The sequence below is a fragment of the Vipera berus genome, assembly GCF_964194415.1.
Source record: "Vipera berus genome assembly, chromosome: 2".
In the NCBI taxonomy this organism is placed as follows: Eukaryota; Metazoa; Chordata; class Lepidosauria; order Squamata; family Viperidae; genus Vipera; species Vipera berus.
In genome coordinates this window covers 109791859-109810826 of record NC_138203.1, presented here as the reverse complement: position 1 = coordinate 109810826, position 18968 = coordinate 109791859, and the positions used below count along the sequence as shown (strand labels likewise).

The window sequence follows — 18968 nt, the reverse complement described above, 5'->3', positions numbered from 1 at the left end:
CCTACTGCTTCAGTGACTCCATCCAGCCACCTCATTCTCTGTCGTCCCCTTCTTCTATTGCCCTCGATCTTTCCCAGCATTAGGCTCTTCTCCAGTGAGTCCTTCCTTCTCATTAGGTGGCCAAAGTACTTGAGTTTTAGCTTCAGGATCTGGCCTTCTAAAGAGCAGTCAGGGTTGATCTCCTCTAGGACTGACCGGTTTGATTGCCTTGCAGTCCAAGGGACTCGCAGGAGTCTTCTCCAGCACCACAGTTCAAAGGCCTCAATTCTTTGGCGCTCAGCCTTTCTTATGGTCCAACTTTCACTGCCATACATTGCAACTGGGAAGACCATAGCCTTGACTATACGCACTTTTGTTGACAGGGTGATGTCTCTGCTTTTTAGTGTGCTGTCTAGATTTGCCATGGCTTTCCTCCCCAGGAGCAAGCGTCTTTTAATTTCTTGGCTACAGTCCCCATCTGCAGTGATCTTGGAGCCCAGGAAAATAAAATCTGTCACTACCTCCATTTCTTCCCCATCTATTTGCCAGGAATTGAGAGGGCCAGATGCCATGATCTTGGTTTTCTTAATGTTAAGTTTCAACCCAAGTTTTGCACTCTCCTTCTTCACCCGCAACAAGAGGCTCTTTAGTTCTTCTTCACTTTCTGCCATTAGAGTGGTATCATCTGCGTATCTTAGGTTGTTGATATTTCTTCCGGCAATCTTAATTCCAACTTTTGATTCATCTAGCCCTGCCTTTCTCATGATGTGCTCTGCATATAAGTTAAATAGGCAGGGCGACAGTATACAGCCTTGCCGGACTCCTTTCCCAATTTTGAACCAATCAGTGGTTCCGTGTCCAGTTCTCACTGTTGCTTCTTGATCCGCATATAGGTTTCTCAAGAGACAAATAAGATGGTCTGGTACTCCCATCTCTTTAAGAACTTGCCACAGTTTGTTATGATCCACACAATCAAAGGCTTTAGCATAGTCAATGAAGCAGAAGTAGATGTTTTTCTGGAACTCCCTAGCTTTCTCCATGATCCAGCGTATGTTGGCAATTTGATCTCTAGTTCCTCTGCCTCTTCGAAATCCTGCCTGCACTTCTGGTAGTTCTCGATCCACATACTGCTGAAGTCTAGCTTGTAGGATTTTAAGCATGACTTTACTAGCATGAGAAATGAGTGCAATGGTGCGATAGTTTGAACATTCTTTGGCACTGCCTTTCTTTGGAATTGGAATGTAAACTGATCTTTTCCAATCCTGTGGCCACTGTTGAGTTTTCCAAATTTGCTGGCAAATTGAGTGTAGCACTTTTACTGCACTGTCTTTTAAGATTTTGAATAGCTCAGCTGGAATACTGTCACCTCCACTAGCTTTGTTGTTGCTCAGCTTTTCTAAGGCCCACTTCACCTCACATTCTAGGATGTCTGGCTCGAGGTCAGTGACCACATCATTGTGATTATCTGGGACGTTAAGCTCATTCTTGTATAGTTCTTCTGTGTAATTTTGCCACCTCTTCTTAATCTCTTCTGCCTCTGTTAGGTCCCTGCCATTTTGGTCCTTTATCATGCCCATTTTTGCATTAAACGTTCCCTTCATTTCTCCAATTTTCTTGAAAAGATCTCTGGTCCTCCCTATTCTATTATTTTCTTCTATTTCTTTGCACTGTTCATTTAAGAAGGCATTCTTATCTCTTCTAGCTATTCTCTGGAATTCTGCATTCAATTGGGTGTATCTTTCTTTTTCTCCCTTGCCTTTCGCTTCCCTCCTTTCCTCAGCTATTTGCAAAGCTTCCTCAGACAGCCATTTTGCTTTCTTGCATTTCTTTTTCTTTGGGATGGTTTTGGTTGCTACCTGTTGTACAATGTCGCGAACCTCTGTCCATAGTTCTTCAGGCACTCTGTCTATCAGATCTAATTCCTTAAATCTATTTGTCACCTCTACTGTATATTCAACAGGGATATGATTTAATTCATACCTGAGTGGCCTAGTGCTTTTCCCTACTTTCTTCAGTTTAAGCCTAAACTTTGCAAGGAGAAGCTCATGGTCTGAGCCACAGTCAGCTCCTGGTCTTGTTTTTACTGACTGTATAGAGCTTCTCCATCTTTGGCTGCAGAGCATATAGTCAATCTGATTTCTGTGTTGACCATCTGGTGATGTCCATGTGTAGAGCCGTCTCTTGGGTTGTTGGAAAAGAGTGTTTGCTATGACCATCGTATTCTCTTGACAGAATTCTATCAGCCTGTGCCCTGCTTCATTTTGCACTCCAAGGCCAAACTTGCCTGTTATTCCAGTTATCTTTTGGCTTCCTACTTTAGCATTCCAATCCCCCATGATGATAAGAACATCATTTTTTGGTGTTAGTTCTATAAGGTGCTGTAGTGCTTCATAGAACTGGTCAATTTCATCCTCTTCAGCACTGGTGGTTGGGGCATAGACCTGGACTACTGTGATATTGAATGGTTTGCCTTGGATTCGAACTGAGATCATTCTGTCATTTTGAGGATTGTATCCCAGTATTGCTTTTCCTACTCTTTTATTGACTATGAAGGCTACTCCATTTCTTCTTAAGGATTCTTGCCCACAGTAGTATACCTGATGGTCATCTGAATTAAATTCACCCATTCCTGTCCATTTTAGTTCGCTGATACCTAAGATGTCAATGTTCAGTCTTGTCATCTCTTGTTTGACCACGTCCAGTTTTCCTTGATTCATGGATCTTACATTCCAGGTTCCTATGGAGAAAAAATCTTTACAGCATCGGACTTTCCTTTCACCACCAGACATATCCACAGCTGAGCGTCCTTTCGGCTTTGGCCCAGTCGCTTCATTCTTTCTGGCGCTACTAGTACTAGCCCTCTGCTCTTCCCCAGTAGCATATTGGACGCCTTCCGACCTGAGGGGCTCATCTTCCAGCGTCATATCGTTTTGCCTTTTGGTACTGTCCATAGGGTTTTCATGGCAAAGATACTGGAGTGGTTTGCCATTTCCTTCTCCAGTGGATCACGTTTTGTCAGAACTCTCTGCTATGACCTTTCCGTCTTGGGTGGCCCTGCACGGCATAGCTCATAGCTTCATTGAATTACGCAAGCCCCTTCGCCACGACAAGGCAGTAATCCATGAAGGGGGGTTAGGAGCATATGTTCCAATTAAAAGTATTTTCTTCCCTTCAATCAAAAGTTCAATAATAATATATCTTCCTTATATATCTGCTTCTATTAATTTGGCTATCAAACCCTTCTTCACATATATTACTACACCATTTTTCTTCTTTGGAGCGGATGCAATAAATTGTGTACCCAGTCTCAGATTTATCAAATATTTCTGATCAGATACGCAAATATGCGTCTCTTGCAAGCATACAACATCATTTTTAAAATGTTTCAAATACTGAAATATTTTCTTCCTCTTTTGTGGTGAATTCAAGCCATTAACATTCCAGGTCAGGAATTTTGTCGCCATCCTTTGCGACTTGAAGCCTCCGGAGCACTGCCTGAAGATCTTCAGAAATCTGCTTCTTCGGCCTCGCTCCTCCCACTGCTTCACTTGATTCTTGAATTGTAATCATCAAACATTGATCCTGTTGCCGTTGTTGTTGTTCTGCCTAGATGCAGCCCGTGTTATTCTTTGAGTCGAAGTTTCTTCTGCTAAAGCCAAGGGTTGCACAATTTCTGAAGATTGCTGTTTTTCTTGTAACTGTTGCACTCCTTCATCCTTTCCTCCTTTATCTTCTGTAGAGGGTGGGGAACCTGCTTTCAATACATTAGTATAAAAATCTCATGCCTTCAAAACTGTATTAAGACGATATCTTATTCCAGCAAAATTCACCACAATCCCCATTGGAATCTCCCATCTGAACTGAAGCTGTTGTTTTTTCAATTCTTCTGCCAAAAAAGCAAATTCTTTCCTTTTTCTCAAAACTTTTTGGGGAATCTCTTTCAGAATCAACACCTCTTGACCAGCAATTGTAAATCTCTTATTATAAAAAATTTGGATAATCTCATTTCTTATCCTCCTCTTCGTAAAATACACCACCACATCTCTTGGCAATTTCCTCTGCCTGGCAATCCAAGAGTTAACTCTGAAGACTTTATCTATCTCCCCAGAGAATTCTTCGGGTTTAAACCCCCAAAATAGGTGCCAAAGCATCCACCAGCATCTCTTGCAAGTTCTCCTGAGAATTCTCTTTCAAGCCTCTGATCCTTAGGGCAAACTCCATATCTCTATACTGTAACATCAGAACCTCTTCCTCCATTTTGTCCATTTTAAATTCAGCTTCACCCATTTTAGCCTCCAACAACAAATTATTTTGCTTCACTTCTTCCACCCGTTCATTCAAAGTTTCAATACATCCTGCCAGCCCCTGAAGTGCTAAGAGAATGTCCTCCCGCATTTCCTTGTTCTTCTCCTCAATAAGCTCAGCCACCTGTTCAGTTATTTTTTCAGACTGAGTGGCTAAAGCCACTTTTAAGGCATCTTGCAGGTCATTTAACGTTACAGGTGGAGAAGCTGCAGGGGATGATGTCAAAGACTGCAGTCCAGATTGCTGAACAGGCGATGTCCCTGCACTTTTAGTAACAGGGATTCTAGGAGGCTTAGAAGCCATTTTAAAGACACTTAACTCTCCGTTCACACTTTCACTTCTCTTCTCCTTTAAGAACTAAAACCACATCTTGTAAGTTCAGGCAGAGCAAATTTAAAGTCCAATTCTTCCTCAATCTCCCAGCAAAGACTTTCACTATATTAAAAAAAAGGGTGAGAGAGGAAAAAAAAAGAAAAACCCCTTCACCTCTTATAAAAAAGGAAAAAAAAGTTCTTTCCCTCTCTCCTCCCTATTCACTCAGACGCTATTTTCCCTTTCTTTTCCAAATAGTAAGCAGAATGAAAAAAGAATTGTTTTTCGAGGGTTAAAGCCTTGTACTTCCTGTTTATAGAACTCCTCTGTTGCTCTGCTGCAACAATGTTTCTAGATGTCAATCAAACCGGCAGGAGTGGATTCAGCGTCTTGTTCTGCTAACAGCAGAAGAGCCCTCCACTCCAGAGACTCCCAGGCTTTGGGGGGGCCCTCACCCTTCAAGCCCCAGAACAAACGCTCTGGGGCTCTAAGGGGGCTCTACCCCTACCTGGAAACTCCCCCTCCCTTCTTCGTGGGGTTTTCACACCGCGGAGCAGCTGATTGTTGGCTGCTCAGCGGTTTAAACAGAAACGAAGGGCCGGTGGTCGATTCCGACCGTCTGCGATGCTGGAGAGCCACCCGGAAGTCCCGAAAGTCAGCAACTCTTGTGCTGTTATATTGGGGCATGCGGGATAATGCATCTGCCAGGAAATTCTTTCCCCCCGGTAAGTGTTTGAGAGTAAAATTGAATTGGTGAAAATGTTGGGACCAGCGGGCTTGCTTAGGAGTGAGCTTCCTGGGTGTTTTTAGTGCTTCCAAATTCTTGTGGTCTGTCCAGACCTGGAAAGGTATTTTATTTCCTTCTAAAAATTGGCGCCATGTTAGTAATGCCCACCTCAACGAGAATGCCTCTTTTTCCCATATTGGCCAATGTTGTTCTGTTTCTGTGAGTTTTCTGGATGTGTATGAGCATGGTTGCAACGTCCCCCCATCATTTTCTTGTAATAATATGGCTCCTACCGCTACATCGCTTGCATCTGCCTGTACTACAAAAGGTTTGTCGGGATCTGGGTGTTTTAGGACAGGTTCAGCAGAAAAAAGTCTCTTTAGCCTCTCAAATACTGCTTGACACTCCATTGTCCACTTTACAGGCTGGCTGGATTTCACAGGGGACCCCCCCTTTCATTTTCAACAAGTTTGTCAGGGGCATGGCTATTTTTTTTAAATCTCATTTATATCCCGCCCTTCTCCGAAGACTCAGGGTGGCTTACAATTTAAAGCACAAATCAATGTGCTTAGCAATAGCCTTCATTCTATGTATGCCTGCTTATTAGGGCTTTTGCCCCCCCTCCAAGCAGCATTATTACAAAGTCAGCTTATTGCCCCCAACAATCTGGGTCCATTTGGCCAAATGCAGGGATGAATTGGCGGTAGAAATTTGCAAACCCCAGGAAACTTTGCAATTGCTTCTGTGTGCGGGTGGGTGCCCACTCTAATACTGCCCTGACTTTCTCAGGGTCCCTTTCGATGCCCTCTGGGGATATGCGGTATCCCAGGTAGTCAATTTTTTCCTGGTGGAATTCACACTTCGATAGTTTAGCATATAGGTGGGCAGCTCGCAACTTCTTCAGGACTGCTCTGACTAGGTTGATGTGTTCCTCTTTGGTCTCAGTGAAGATAAGGATGTCGTCCAGGTAAACCAGGACCCCCTTATAAAGGTGCTCCCTTAGCACGTCATTAATTAATTGCATGTATACTGCGGGGGCCCCTTGCAGTCCAAATGGCAGTACTTTGAACTGGTAGCAACCCAATGGGCAGTTGAATGCAGTCTTCCATTCATCTCCTTCCTTAATCCTAATGCGGTAATATGCTTCCCTCAGGTCTAGTTTAGCGAAAATCCTTCCTTTCATTAGGTGGGATAGCATATCCTTCATTAGGGGTAAGGGGTATAGATTGCATTCACTAATTGTGTTCAGATTTCTATAATCTATACAACAGCGGTAAGAACCATCCTCCTTCTCCCTGAGCAGAACTGGGGCGGCCACTTTGGGTCTGGCAGGCTCAATGAAGCCTCTTTCTCAGTTTTTCTTTATGAATCTTTCCATTTCTGCCATTTCCCTTGGGCTCATGGCATACATCCTGGTTTTGGGGAATTTTGCCCCGGGTTTGAATTCTATAGCACAGTCTGTGGGGCGATGGGGGGGAAGCTCATTTGCCCGCTCCTCACTGAAAACCTTAGCAAGGTCCCTGTATTATTATAGCTGTTTATGTTCCACCTGATGCCAATGTCAACATGGCACTTTCTAAGCTGTATGACGTCATCACCAGGCAGCAGCAAACTCACCCAGAGGGCGCTCTTGTCGTGGCTGTGGACTTCAATCAAGCTTGTCTGAAGACAGTTCTCCCTAAGTTTGTACAGTATGTGCAAGTTTCCACCAGAGGGAAGAACACTTTGGACCACGTGTATTCCAATCTGAAACAGGCATACAGAGCTTTCCCTCTTCCCCACCTGGGTACATCTGATCATCTTTCACTCCTGTTGTGCCCAAAGTATGTTCCTCTCAGGAAAAGGACTCAGGCAGTCACAAAATGGGTCAGAACCTGGCCAGTGGGTGCTCTCAGTCATTTGCAGGACTGCTTTGAAACCACTGACTGGAGTGTATTTGAAGAACAAGATCTAAATTCATATACAGATGCCGTACTCTCTTATATTAGAACATGCAGTGATAGTGTAACAACGGATAAGTGCATTAGAGTTTATGGGAACTGTAAACCCTGGATGACTGCAGAGATACGAACACTCCTGAGAGCCCGGGATTCTGCCTTTAAGGCAGGGGATAGGGATGCATACAGAGAGGCCAGGGCAAATCTCAGAAGAGGCATTAGGATGGCAAAACAACAATACAAACAAAAGGTGGAGAACCACTTAGCGAATAATGATCCGAGGCAAGTATGGCAGGGACTGCAGCACTTAACCAACTTTAAGGGCAGCACATGGAGCATGGCAAACACCGATGCCTCGTTGGCTGAGGAGCTGAATATCTTCTTCGCCCGCTACGAGGTTAAAAGACCAGACCCCGTAGCCTTTGCTGGCCGGCCTTCTGACACTCAGCCAATCACCCTGTGTGAACACCAAGTGAGAGCTGTATTGAAGGCTGTGAATCCCAGCAAAGCCGCAGGCCCAGATGGGTTGCTGGGGATAGTGGTTAGGAATTGTGCCAATCAATTAGCAGGGGTCCTGACAAGGATTTTTAACATCTCCTTGCAAACGGCATGTGTACCATCGTGCTTGAAAGCAGCTACCATTGTCCCAGTCCCCAAGAAAACTGCAGTTGAGTGCCTGAATGACTACAGACCTATTGCATTAGCGTTTGTAGTCATGAAATGCTTCGAAAGATTGGTTCTCCAACATCTTAGGACATGCCTCCCACTGGACTTAGATAAACATCAATTTGCCTACAGGGGAAATAGGTCGACAGACGATGCCATAGCCACTGCTTTACACTCTGTAGCAAGTCATCTCGAGAGACCTGGAAGTTATGTCAGGATGCTTTTTGTTGACTACAGCTTGGCTTTCAACACCATTTTGCTGGCATTCTCATCGAGAAGCTGACTGACTTGAAATTCTCCCCCACCATCTGCGATTGGATTCAAGACTTTCTTAGGGATCGGTTACAAACAGTGAGGGTCGGGTCTGCTTTGTCCACCCCCCTGAAGCTTTGCACCAGCACGCCTCAGGGCTGTGTGCTTAGCCCCTACCTGTACTCTTTATACACTTATGATTGTGTATCATCTGACCCATCCACTGCGATAATCAAGCTCACAGATGATACAACTGTGGTGGGTCTTATTACAGGTGGGGATGAGACAGCATATAGGGCGGAGGTACAAAAACTATCCATATGGTGTAGTAACAACAACTTGCACCTAAACATTGGCAAGACGAAAGAGATGGTGTTAGACTTCTGGAGAAAAAAGGAGGAACCTGCCCCACTTTACATCGGGGAGGACTGTGTAGAGAGAGTTTCCTCCTTTAAATTTCTGGGAGTCTACCTCTGTGAAGATCTGACCTGGAAAGTTAACACAACCCAGGTGGCTAGAAAGGCCCAACAGAGGCTTCACTTTCTTAGGGTCTTGCGGAAGAACAGGGTAGAACAACGGCTAATGACCCTCTTTTACCGGTCTACTGTAGAGAGCGTCCTCTCATATGGAATTGTGGTTTTGTATGCTGGTCTGACAGCCGCGGACAGGAAAGTATTACAGAGGGTAGTGAGCACAGCACAAGACATTGTGGGCTGTTCCCTGACACCACTGGATGACATTGCCAGGGCTCATTGCCTTGGAAGAGTGAGGAAGATTCTCAGGGATGACTCACACCCTGAACGGTATCTCTTTACTCTCCTATATAGGAATATAGCCAGCCGTACCAACAGGCTGAAAAATAGCTTTTATCCGTGGGCTGTTAGGCTTTTAAATGGGACATAATCTCTGTGAATTTATGCAGAATTGACTTGGGAGGCCGGTGTGTGGTGTAGTTGGTTCATGTGGTGTGGTAGGATGGAGGGTTTGTTGTCACTGTGTGTTGGGGGGAGAGACCACGGGGGGAGGCTCAGCTAATCTCAATGTACACATGTTGTACTTTGACAATAAAGGTTTATTTATTATTATTATTATTATTATTATTATTATTATTATTATTATTATTATTATTATTATTATTATTATTATTATTATTATTATTATTATTCCTCCGGTATTTCTGGGAACTTCTCTTCCCCCACTGCTGCTGTCTCCTCCCTCCGGGTTGGGGGGATGCTTTTGGAGTCTAAGTTCTTCTGCCCCCCCCTTTGGGAAATTGAGTTCTGCTGTCCTCCAGTTTATCCCGGGGTTCCATTTCTTCAGCCATTCCAGTCCTAGAATCATTGGGCATTCCATGCCTGGGGCCACTATAAGCGTTATGTCCTCCTCATGGGGCCCAGTGATAGGTGGATTGGTAAAGTGGCTAGGGTGGCTGGTCCCCCCCCCGTTATTGACCCATCTAATTGACTAAAAGAGATTGGTTGTTTTAGCCTCCTCACTCGGATGCTCAATCTCTCTACCAGCGTTGGGCTGATAAGGCAGCGGATGCAACCAGAGTCTATCAGAGCTTTTATTTTGGCTGCTTCAGGCATAGAGGAAGCTAATATAGTCACTGTCTTAAGTATGGGTGGAAGGGGTCCACTTACCAATGGTTCTCCCTCTGAGCTGTCTTCCGAGTTGTCCACCATCCCTGCAGTGCAGGCCGGAGTCCAATCCCAGTTCCTGGCAGGAATTGTGGACTCTACAGCCTCTGTCCCCTTCATGGAAGATTCTTTGGTGTTGCCTTGGGACTTCCCCGGCTTCTTGGAGGATGATGCCTCTGGTTTTCGTGCGGGGGCTTTTGAACGACATTCTGCGACGCGGTGGCCCTCTCTCCCGCAGTTGAAACAACCCGTTGATTTTTTGGCTGTGGCTGGTGGTTTTTCCCCCTCGCATGTTTGCTCAATTGGCATGCGTCCCCATGGTTTTCTTCTGTGGTATCTCTTCAGTAGGTCTATTTCCACTTCCTCCGCCAGGACGTACCAGTCGTCGAGATGGGGTGGGTCTCCTCGAGGCAGGCAAGCGTCATACAGGTCGTAGTTTAGACCGTCTTTGAAGTGGCTAAGGAGGATATCTTCTGGCCAGTTCAGCTTGCTGGCAATGGCTCGGAATTCTTGGGTATATTCGGCCACTGCTCACCTGCCCTGTCTCATCGTTTTGATTCTCTCCCAGTCCTTACGGTCAGCCAAAGGATTCTCAAACTGCCGCCTCAAAGATGACATGAATCGGTTGAAATCGTTGAGTTCTGGGGTGTTGGAGTCGTGCAAGTTCACCACCCAGTCTGCAGCCGATCCGTCCAGGGCAGATTGCACAATTCGGATGCGTATTTTGTCACTGGGGATATCCTGTCCGTATTCTTCCATATAGCTGAGGACTTGGGTTAGGAAAAATCCCAGTCGTGATGACTTCCAGGGGCGGGAGTCTTTGGATGGAGCATTGTCTGCACTGCGGCCGGTATCGCTCCTCATCCTGGTCCCTGTCTGTGGTTCTGGGGGGGGTACTGCTGAGGCAGTGACTCCCATTACGTTGGACGGCCCCGGGGTTTCAGGTGCCGTTACCTCTCCAGTTGCGGCCCCAGGCGCTGCTTCGGTTGCATTTTTCAGCTCTCTCCTCCCTTAGTGAGCTCAGGGTTGCTTTCATCAGATCAATGGCTTTTTCCAGAATCCGCTCCTCCTCACTGGCGTGCATGTAGCTCTCCATCTCTTGCCTCCATTCCGGTTGGTGGTCGCTCTGTCTCGGGGTCACTTCTCCCGATGCCTTTTCCCACTCACTTTTTTTTCCAACGCCCATCGACCACCAGGGTTTTCGGTTGTGCTGCTCCACCGCTTCTTCCCCGGGGAAATATGCCACTTCAACTTCCCATCGTCTCTGGGATTCCATTTGGGGGGAAGACTCCCTCTCCGTGGGGCTTCCCTCCTCTCTTGCTTCGTCGCCAGACATAATATTTAGTGCAAAGTCCCCCGATAAGGTTTTCGCTTCCAGGATGACTCTTATAGCAGATCCTGTCTACTGTCAGGACCCACCCCTATCCACATCTTAGGAAATAAGAAGTCTTGGATCCAAGTTTGTCCAAAGGAGAAGTTTACTAGGATGAGATCGGTTGTGGCAATACAAGACGGGATCTGACATTGAGTTACATTTCAATACTATATAAAGCATTCCTGGTTCAAACCCCCCCCCCCAAATCCATTTGGTCAGGCTCACATCATTTAGTTAGGTGTCAGGCTTTTTCGTGGGAAAGGGAAATCTCCTTGTGTTTATTGTTATTGCTTTTCCTTTCAGTTCCAAATGGAGATGTAACCCAGATCTCTCTCTCTCCCCGTTCCCCCCAGATCAAAAGCTTTCCTGGTCTTTGAAAACAGCCTACTGCAATCTGAATAACCATCCTCTCCCCCCCCCCTCGGAGAGATGGCAGAATCCCGAGAATAAGCACAATATTCTAACCATACATTTATGAAATGTGATACTATGTTTCTTAACTATCTCTATTAGAATTCATTAAGATATGTATGCCACATAGATTTGCTTTTAGTTAGTCTGTTACTAGAAGCTGTGGGAAGATTTACAAGTTTTCCTAGAAACATACAGCCAAAGCATTAACCATCTAAATCAGGGGTGTCAAACTGCCAGCCTGCGGGCCGGATGCATCATGTGGAAGCCGCGGCCACCCCATTGCTGGAAATGGCAAAACTGTCCCAATACATTGCACGACATCACATGATGTTGTGAGTTTGACATGTCTGATCTAAATGGTGAAGTGATTATAAATTAAGCTAATCACATATTTCTACTTGGAAAATATCTAGATAGAAATAAACCATTTATTATGATATGTAGAAAAGAAAAAAGGGGTACTACTTTCTTATGTACTATTTATTTATTATTAAATGTATTTGTCACCCATCTCACGGATCAAGGGACCCTGAGCGGCTGACAATGTGATATCTTACTAAATATTATACAGTAGATATGAAAGTGAAAAATGATGATGCCTGTAGAATGGATATCTTGCTGATAAGGTTATCTAGATCAGGGGTCCCCAGACCGCAGCCCACTACTGGGCCATGGCCTGTTTGGAACTGGGCCACGCAGGTGGTGGGTGAGTGCATGAGTATGTGCGAAGTTGCCCTTGTGCAAGCAGCAGCCGCTTGCCCTCATGCACAAAGTTCCCCTCACATAAGCAGAGGCCATCCTGTACTTGCGTGCAAAACTCCCCTAGATCCCTGATAGATTTCCTTCAGTTTTAACAATCATAACTTGTCCACATTTTTCATCCTATCTGTATTTAACTGGATTTTCCTGTCTGCATTTAATGAGATTTTTCTTTTTAAGTCAAGGAACTTCACAGTCTGTTGCAGCCTCTGTTGCTCAGGAGATTGAAGGCAGAAGTTTCAGAAGAAATTCCAAAGAAGGTAGAAGTGGTTCTTTACCATGGAATGTCAGCACTGCAGAAAAAACTTTATAAGGCTCTTCTCATGAAAGATCTAGGTAAAAAAGAAAAGGAATAGATTTTGGCACTGGCCATCAAGACAGATAATTTGTTTGGTAAATTGAGACAGGAAGCTTTAAGGCTGAATCATATTTCGAAATAGAACCACTCAATAATGAAAATTTAATTAACAAATCCCATTGATTTCAATGTATATACTATTCAATTTTTTACTGCATTTTTGCCTTAGTGGGTCACATTTGTGATTTTCCTCCATATTAAGGCTATGTTTGGTGTGCTAGAAAGGAAAAAATAAACCTCAAACACTATTTGATTTTTCTTACATTTCTTATGTTTCGATCCCTAGCAATTCTGAGATTTTACTAGTTGATTAGATTAGTACTTGAACTTCCCATCATCAATATAAAAACAGTATTCCATATGTAGTTTTTCTTCTTTCCCCCTTCCAGAGTTTTACCTAGCAATAGTTGTATCCTGTTTTTTCTGTTCATGAGATTTTGAATTTTTCAGCTAGATATGTTTTCTCAGTTTAGAATTAATGTGATTTGCATTTCATTTTGACTTGAGCAGTTTCTAATATTAGTATGTAAAATATAGTCATTGTGTGTAGGTACATGTATACAGTGAATGAATTAATCCTGATTCAGCCTTATAGAACAGCTGTTTCATTTTCTATAACATGGCTATGGAGCGATACCCAGTCCTCTCTGCTTTATGACAATTTCTCTCTTTTAGCTTTGCCCCATAAATCTATAGTTAAAAATGGTTTTATAGCCTGTCAATACTTTATCCATTGCTTTTCAGATAATATTAATTCATTTCATGCAGGCTCAATCTTTTCCTATATGATTCTGGCATATTTGACAGTTGGTGTCTTTTTTATCAACACTGTCTTATCCATGCATTGGACCATTCAGGCATAACTAGCTAATGCTATGGATGAAACAATTAACATTCCTGAAAATGCAAATAAAAATTCCAGTCTTAATTACTCATTTCTCTGTAATCAACTTCTGTTTGCTTCCTCGTTAGAACTGCAAGCTTTGAGAGTGGCAGGCAAGTTATATTCAGTATAGTTGTCACAAAATGTCAAATCACCTGTCAGGAGTACATATCTCCTGGTCCTGCAGCTCATCTGTACACAGGATTTTGGTTCTGCTAGTTTGTGAAGAGAAACTACTGAAAAACCAGTGCGTGCTAATATGGGCTAATATGATTTGGATGATAGTTAAATGAATCCCAGAATCCTAACACTCTCAGAATTATTTGTTTGTTTATTTGCAGTTTCTTTGAAATTGCAAGAAAAGATGGGCCAGAAATATTGTGCAAGAAGGTGCATTTCCTAGGGAGATCAAGAGTTTTAAGACAGTATTTGCTGAAAGCCACTGGAAACCTTTATCAATTAACATAGTTCTTTATGAACAGCTTGTATATAAATTACCGTAGTTATTTCTTTATATTTAGATCATTTTGTCAGATTGTATGATGGTGCCTAAGTCAAAGATTGCTCATGACTGCAGTAGATGACCAAAGCATTGGCATGAGATTAGAAATTAAATTGTTAGAACTTTCAACTTCAGGATTTTGGTATCGCAGGACTCTGTCTGCCATTTAATGTAATTGGTCATAAGAAATAATACATTTTAAAACTTCAAAGACCTTTAACAATTGTTAGCAATAGCTTTCTTTTTTGCTGTTTCCACCAAAGCATAGATATTGAATAATGTTGACTTTTAATTAAAATGTTTTTACCTGCTGCGTTGTGTGATTAAATCTTGATATTTAAATGTGTCAACAAAAGCAGTAAATGTCTCTAATATTTTTTTCAGATGCATTTGAAAATGAGTGGGGAAAGCAAGCTAACCCCCAAAATGTGTTGATTCAACTGCGGAAATGTGTAGCTCACCCATATTTATTCACTGGTAAGAATTATGAACATGAGTATTGCTGAAGCTACTATTTAGGTGAGGTAGCCATAACAATTCTGTTAGTAGGCTAAGCAGATCCTATATCTCAGTCAAATAGAAGAAGGAAGAGGGGCACTGACTTAGGTCTTAATGGTTGTTCTGATTGTCTATCTTTTAAAATATTATTCGTAGGCTGAGTTATATGAAGGATGCCTTCAAGTCACCATTAATCCTAGTAACTGCCTGGACTAGTCCCTGCAGTTTTCTTGGCAAGTTTTTTCAGAAATGGTTTGCCATTGTCTCCTTCCTAGGGCTGGGAGGGAGTGACTGGCCCAAGATCACCCAGCTGGCTTTATGCTAGAACTCATGGTGCCCCAGTTTTTAGCCTGATGCCTTAACCACTACACTAAGGGGTTTTTCCACTTGCAGGATGTCGATTACATCTGTTCCTACAATAGTGAAATTCAAGGATCACGGTGTTGACAGTAAGTTTCATTTGTACATTTAGGACTAATCTGAAGGTTCTATTTCCACTTGAATTCACAGACGTTACTAAGAAGGAATGGGCTGAGCTAACTAACTATAAGACCCTTCCCTCTTTGTCAGTGTCTGTGACATTGAATATCTTCCCCAGGCATCTACAGAATAGCTTGGGATGGCCCGTTTGCTTTTAGATTTTACACAAATATCCAATGAGGGAAGTTGGGCTGAAAGTAAACAGCAACACATTGAAAGTTACCCATTTGGCTTTCACACCTAAAAAAGGTCTAGAGCTCACAGTTTCCTGGTTTCTAGTCCTACATCTTAACTTCCACATCAAACTGACTCCCAGACAATGAACTTGTTATATCTCTCGTTACCAAAGTGGTGGTCGAGAGAAAGAGGTAAGATCCAACTGAACATAGGACAATTGGTCTTCTGAGATAGCAGCCTTGGGCAATTGAGTCTCAGTGCTAGCCTTGTTAACCCGGAATTAATTTAATTTAATTTAATTTAATTTAATTTAATTTAATTTATATACCGCCCTTTCCCGTAGGACTCAGGGCGGTTTACAGGGCATAAAAACATCAATACAAAAATTAAGAACAATTAAAAAGATTAAACTAAATCCCTGAAAAAAATATAAAACATATAAAACCCCAGTTAAAACCCCAATTAAAACTCAGCCTGGGCCGGAAAGCTTGAAGAGCCAGGTCTTCAGGTCTCGGCGAAATGATCGAAGGTCGGGGGCAGTCCTAAGCTCCATGGGCAGCTGGTTCCAAAGGGCAGGTGCACCCACTGAGAAGGCCCTCCCCCTGGGTGTTATCTGCCGGCATTCTTTTACCGGCGGCACCCTGAGAAGGCCCTCCCTGTGGGAGCGCACAGGATGAAGGGAACTTGATGCCGGCAGCAGGTGTTCCCTCAGATATCCTGGACCCAAGCCATTTAGGGCTTTATAGGTCATCACCAGCACCTTGAATCTCACCCAGAGGGCAACCGGAAGCCAATGCAGCTCACAGAGCAAAGGTGTTACATGGGAGTAACGGGAAACCCCCATCACAACTCGCGTGGCTGCATTTTGCACCAGCTGAAGCCTCCGAGTGGTTCTCAAGGGCAGCCCCATGTAGAGAGCGTTGCAGTAGTTTAAACGGGAGGTCACGAGCACATGAGTGACTGTACGTAGGGCATCTCGGTCCAGGTAGGGTCGCAACTGGCGCACCAGGTGAACCTGGGCAAAAAAAACCCTGGTCACGGCTCCTATATGGTCTTCAAAACTGAGCCGCAAATCCAGGAGGACACCCAAGTTTCGAGCCCTATCAGCGGGGGGTAACACCTCACCCCCATCGTTAATGATGGAATAGTCTGGTTAACCCGAGATGCCGGTATGCACAGCCACTCAGTCTTGGCAGGATTGAGACGAAGCCTGTTTCTCCCCATCCAAACCCAGACCGCCTCCAGGCAGCGGGACATCACGGCGAGGGCATCACTGGGTTGGTTCGGGGTGGAGAAAAAAAGTTGGGTATCATCAGCATACTGATGATACCCCACCCCAAAACCACGAATGATCTCGCCCAGCGGCTTCATATAGATGTTGAACAGGACGGGAGAGAGAACCGACCCCTGAGGGACTCCACAAACGAGAGGCCTCGGGGTGGATCTCTGCCCTCCCGTCAACACCGACTGCGAGCGGCCCAGGAGATAGGAGGAGAACCACCATAAAACAGTGCCTCCCACTCCCAACCCCCTGAGACGCCGCAGTAGGATACCATGGTCAATGGTATCAAAAGCCACTGAGAGATTTAATAGGACTAGGACAGAGGAATAACCCCTGTCCCGAGCCTGCCAGAGATCATTCACCAGCGCGACCAATGCCGTCTCCGTGCTGTGCCCGGGCCTGAAACCCGATTGGTACGGGTCCAGGTAATCAGTTTCCTCCAGGAACAGGGGAAGCTGATGCGCCACCACACTCTCAACAACCTTTGCCAGAAAACGAAGGTTGGAGAACGGACGATAGTTGTTTAAAACAGCCGGGTCCAGGGCAGGCTTCTTGAGGAGGGGTCTCACCACCGCCTCCTTCAAGGCGGAGGGGAAGATACCCTCCTTCAAGGAAGCAGTTATTACTGCCTGGAACCAGCCTTGTGTCTCCTCCCGGGCCGCAAAAACCAGCCAGGAGGGGCACAGGTCCAATAAACAGGTGGTGGAGCTTAGCATCTCCATAATCCTGTCAACATCATCATTGGAAACAGGATCGAATTCAGTCCAGATAGCATGCTCAAGACCGATTCCTCCCCATCAGACTATGGGGAGTCCAAACCAGGAGTCCAAACCGGTCCGTATCTGAGCGATTTTGTCTATCAGATGATGACTAAACTCCTCGGCCCGACCCTGCAAGGGATCCTCCCTTACCTCCTGGTTAAGAAGGGAGCGAGTCACCCTAAACAGGGCGGCCGGGCGATTATCTGTGGACACGATGACGGCAGCGAAATAATTAGCCTTCGCTGTCCTCATCGCCACAAGATAAGACCTTATGAAGGTTCTTAACTGCAATCGGTCAGATTCAGACCGGCTGGACCTCCAACCGCTCTCCAGACACCGTCTCCGACGCTTCATCTCCCGGAGCTCCACAGAAAACCATGGAGCCCAACGGGATCTGCGCCGGGTCAGGGGTCGCAAGGGTACAACACGGTCGAGTGCCTTGGTGGCCGCCCTTTCCCAGGCATCCACCAAGGCATCGGCCAGGCTGTGAATGAGGGCAATAGGTATAGACCAAAGCGCCGTCTGGAACCGTTCTGGGTCCATTAGGCGCCTGGGGCGGAACCACCTGGTCGGTTCCGCAGCCCAGCGATGGGGGGTGGCATAGCGGAAGACCAGCCGCAGGAGATAATGATCGGACCATGACAGGGGGAAAATGGCTGGCAAACCCCCTCCCAGATCATCCAACCACTGCCCAGATAAAAACACCAGGTCGAGAGTGTGACCCCCCCACATGAGTCGGGCCCTGAATTACTTGGGTCAGGTCCATGGCTGTCATGGAAGCCATGAACTCCCGAGCTAACTCTGACAACCCTCCCAGGGAAGGCAGGTTGAAGTCACCCATCACTATAAGCCTGGGGAACTCCACCGCCAACCCTGAGAGGGTGTTGAGCAGCCCGGGCAGGGCTGTTGCCACACAGCTGGGTGCCAGGTATGTGAGCAACAAGCCCATCTGGACCCGAGGGCCAAATCTCAGGAGGAGGGACTCACTCCCGCCTATCTGGACAATGGTGGTCTCCTGCAGACATAAAGTCTCCCGAATAACCACCGCCACCCCACCACCCCTACCCTGAGCCTGTGGCTGGTGCAGCACACAGAAACCTGGGGGACATAGCTCAGTCAGAGGGACCCCTCCCTCCGAGCCCAACCAGGTTTCGGTAATGCATGCCAGATCCGCGCATTCCTCGATCAAATCATGAACGATGGGAGCCTTATTAACAACGGATCTGGCATTAAAATACACCAGCCTAAGCTCAGGGACCTGATCACCCTCATCCCCAGGCAAAAGGGTGCTAACCGGAGGGTCGGAGCGCGCCACCGCTTGAAGATAGCGAGGGCGCGATCCCAGATATTGATGTGGCCCTCCGTGCAACCACCTGCTGCCATTCCCTATCGTCGTGGGGATTTGACACCCCACCCCAGCACACGCAGAGCCAGCAGCCTCCACCCCCAACCCCATTCCACCAGAGCCCATAGCGGACCCAGACTGAGTGCCACTTATTAGTTCCCTCCCCTCCCCACTATTCCTCCCCCTCCCTAACCCCTTAAAGTAACCGGCTAAAAAACATATCAGGGGCCTCTTAGTGCATCTCCCCCAGAGGCCCCTAGGTAGACCCAACCACCTCTCGGGATCCCAACAATTGGGCCCGTCATCAAGGGAGATG

The 18968-nt window shown here is 45.6% G+C and overlaps 1 protein-coding gene across 4 annotated transcripts in view; it reads left to right on the top strand.

Annotated features, from left to right (window-relative positions):
- CHD1L (chromodomain helicase DNA binding protein 1 like) overlaps window positions 1-18968 on the top strand; it is a 74661-nt gene that overhangs the window by 15490 nt on the left and 40203 nt on the right. For all 4 annotated transcript variants that reach the window (XR_014025196.1, XR_014025197.1, XR_014025198.1 and 1 more), the window contains exons 8-9: window positions 12547-12702; window positions 14494-14586. Coding sequence is in view for 1 of the 4 variants with exons in the window: in XM_081318248.1 (XP_081174374.1) it covers window positions 12547-12702; window positions 14494-14586 (249 nt within the window). In the remaining 3 variants the exon portion in view is untranslated. The remainder of the gene's footprint in view (window positions 1-12546; window positions 12703-14493; window positions 14587-18968) is intronic.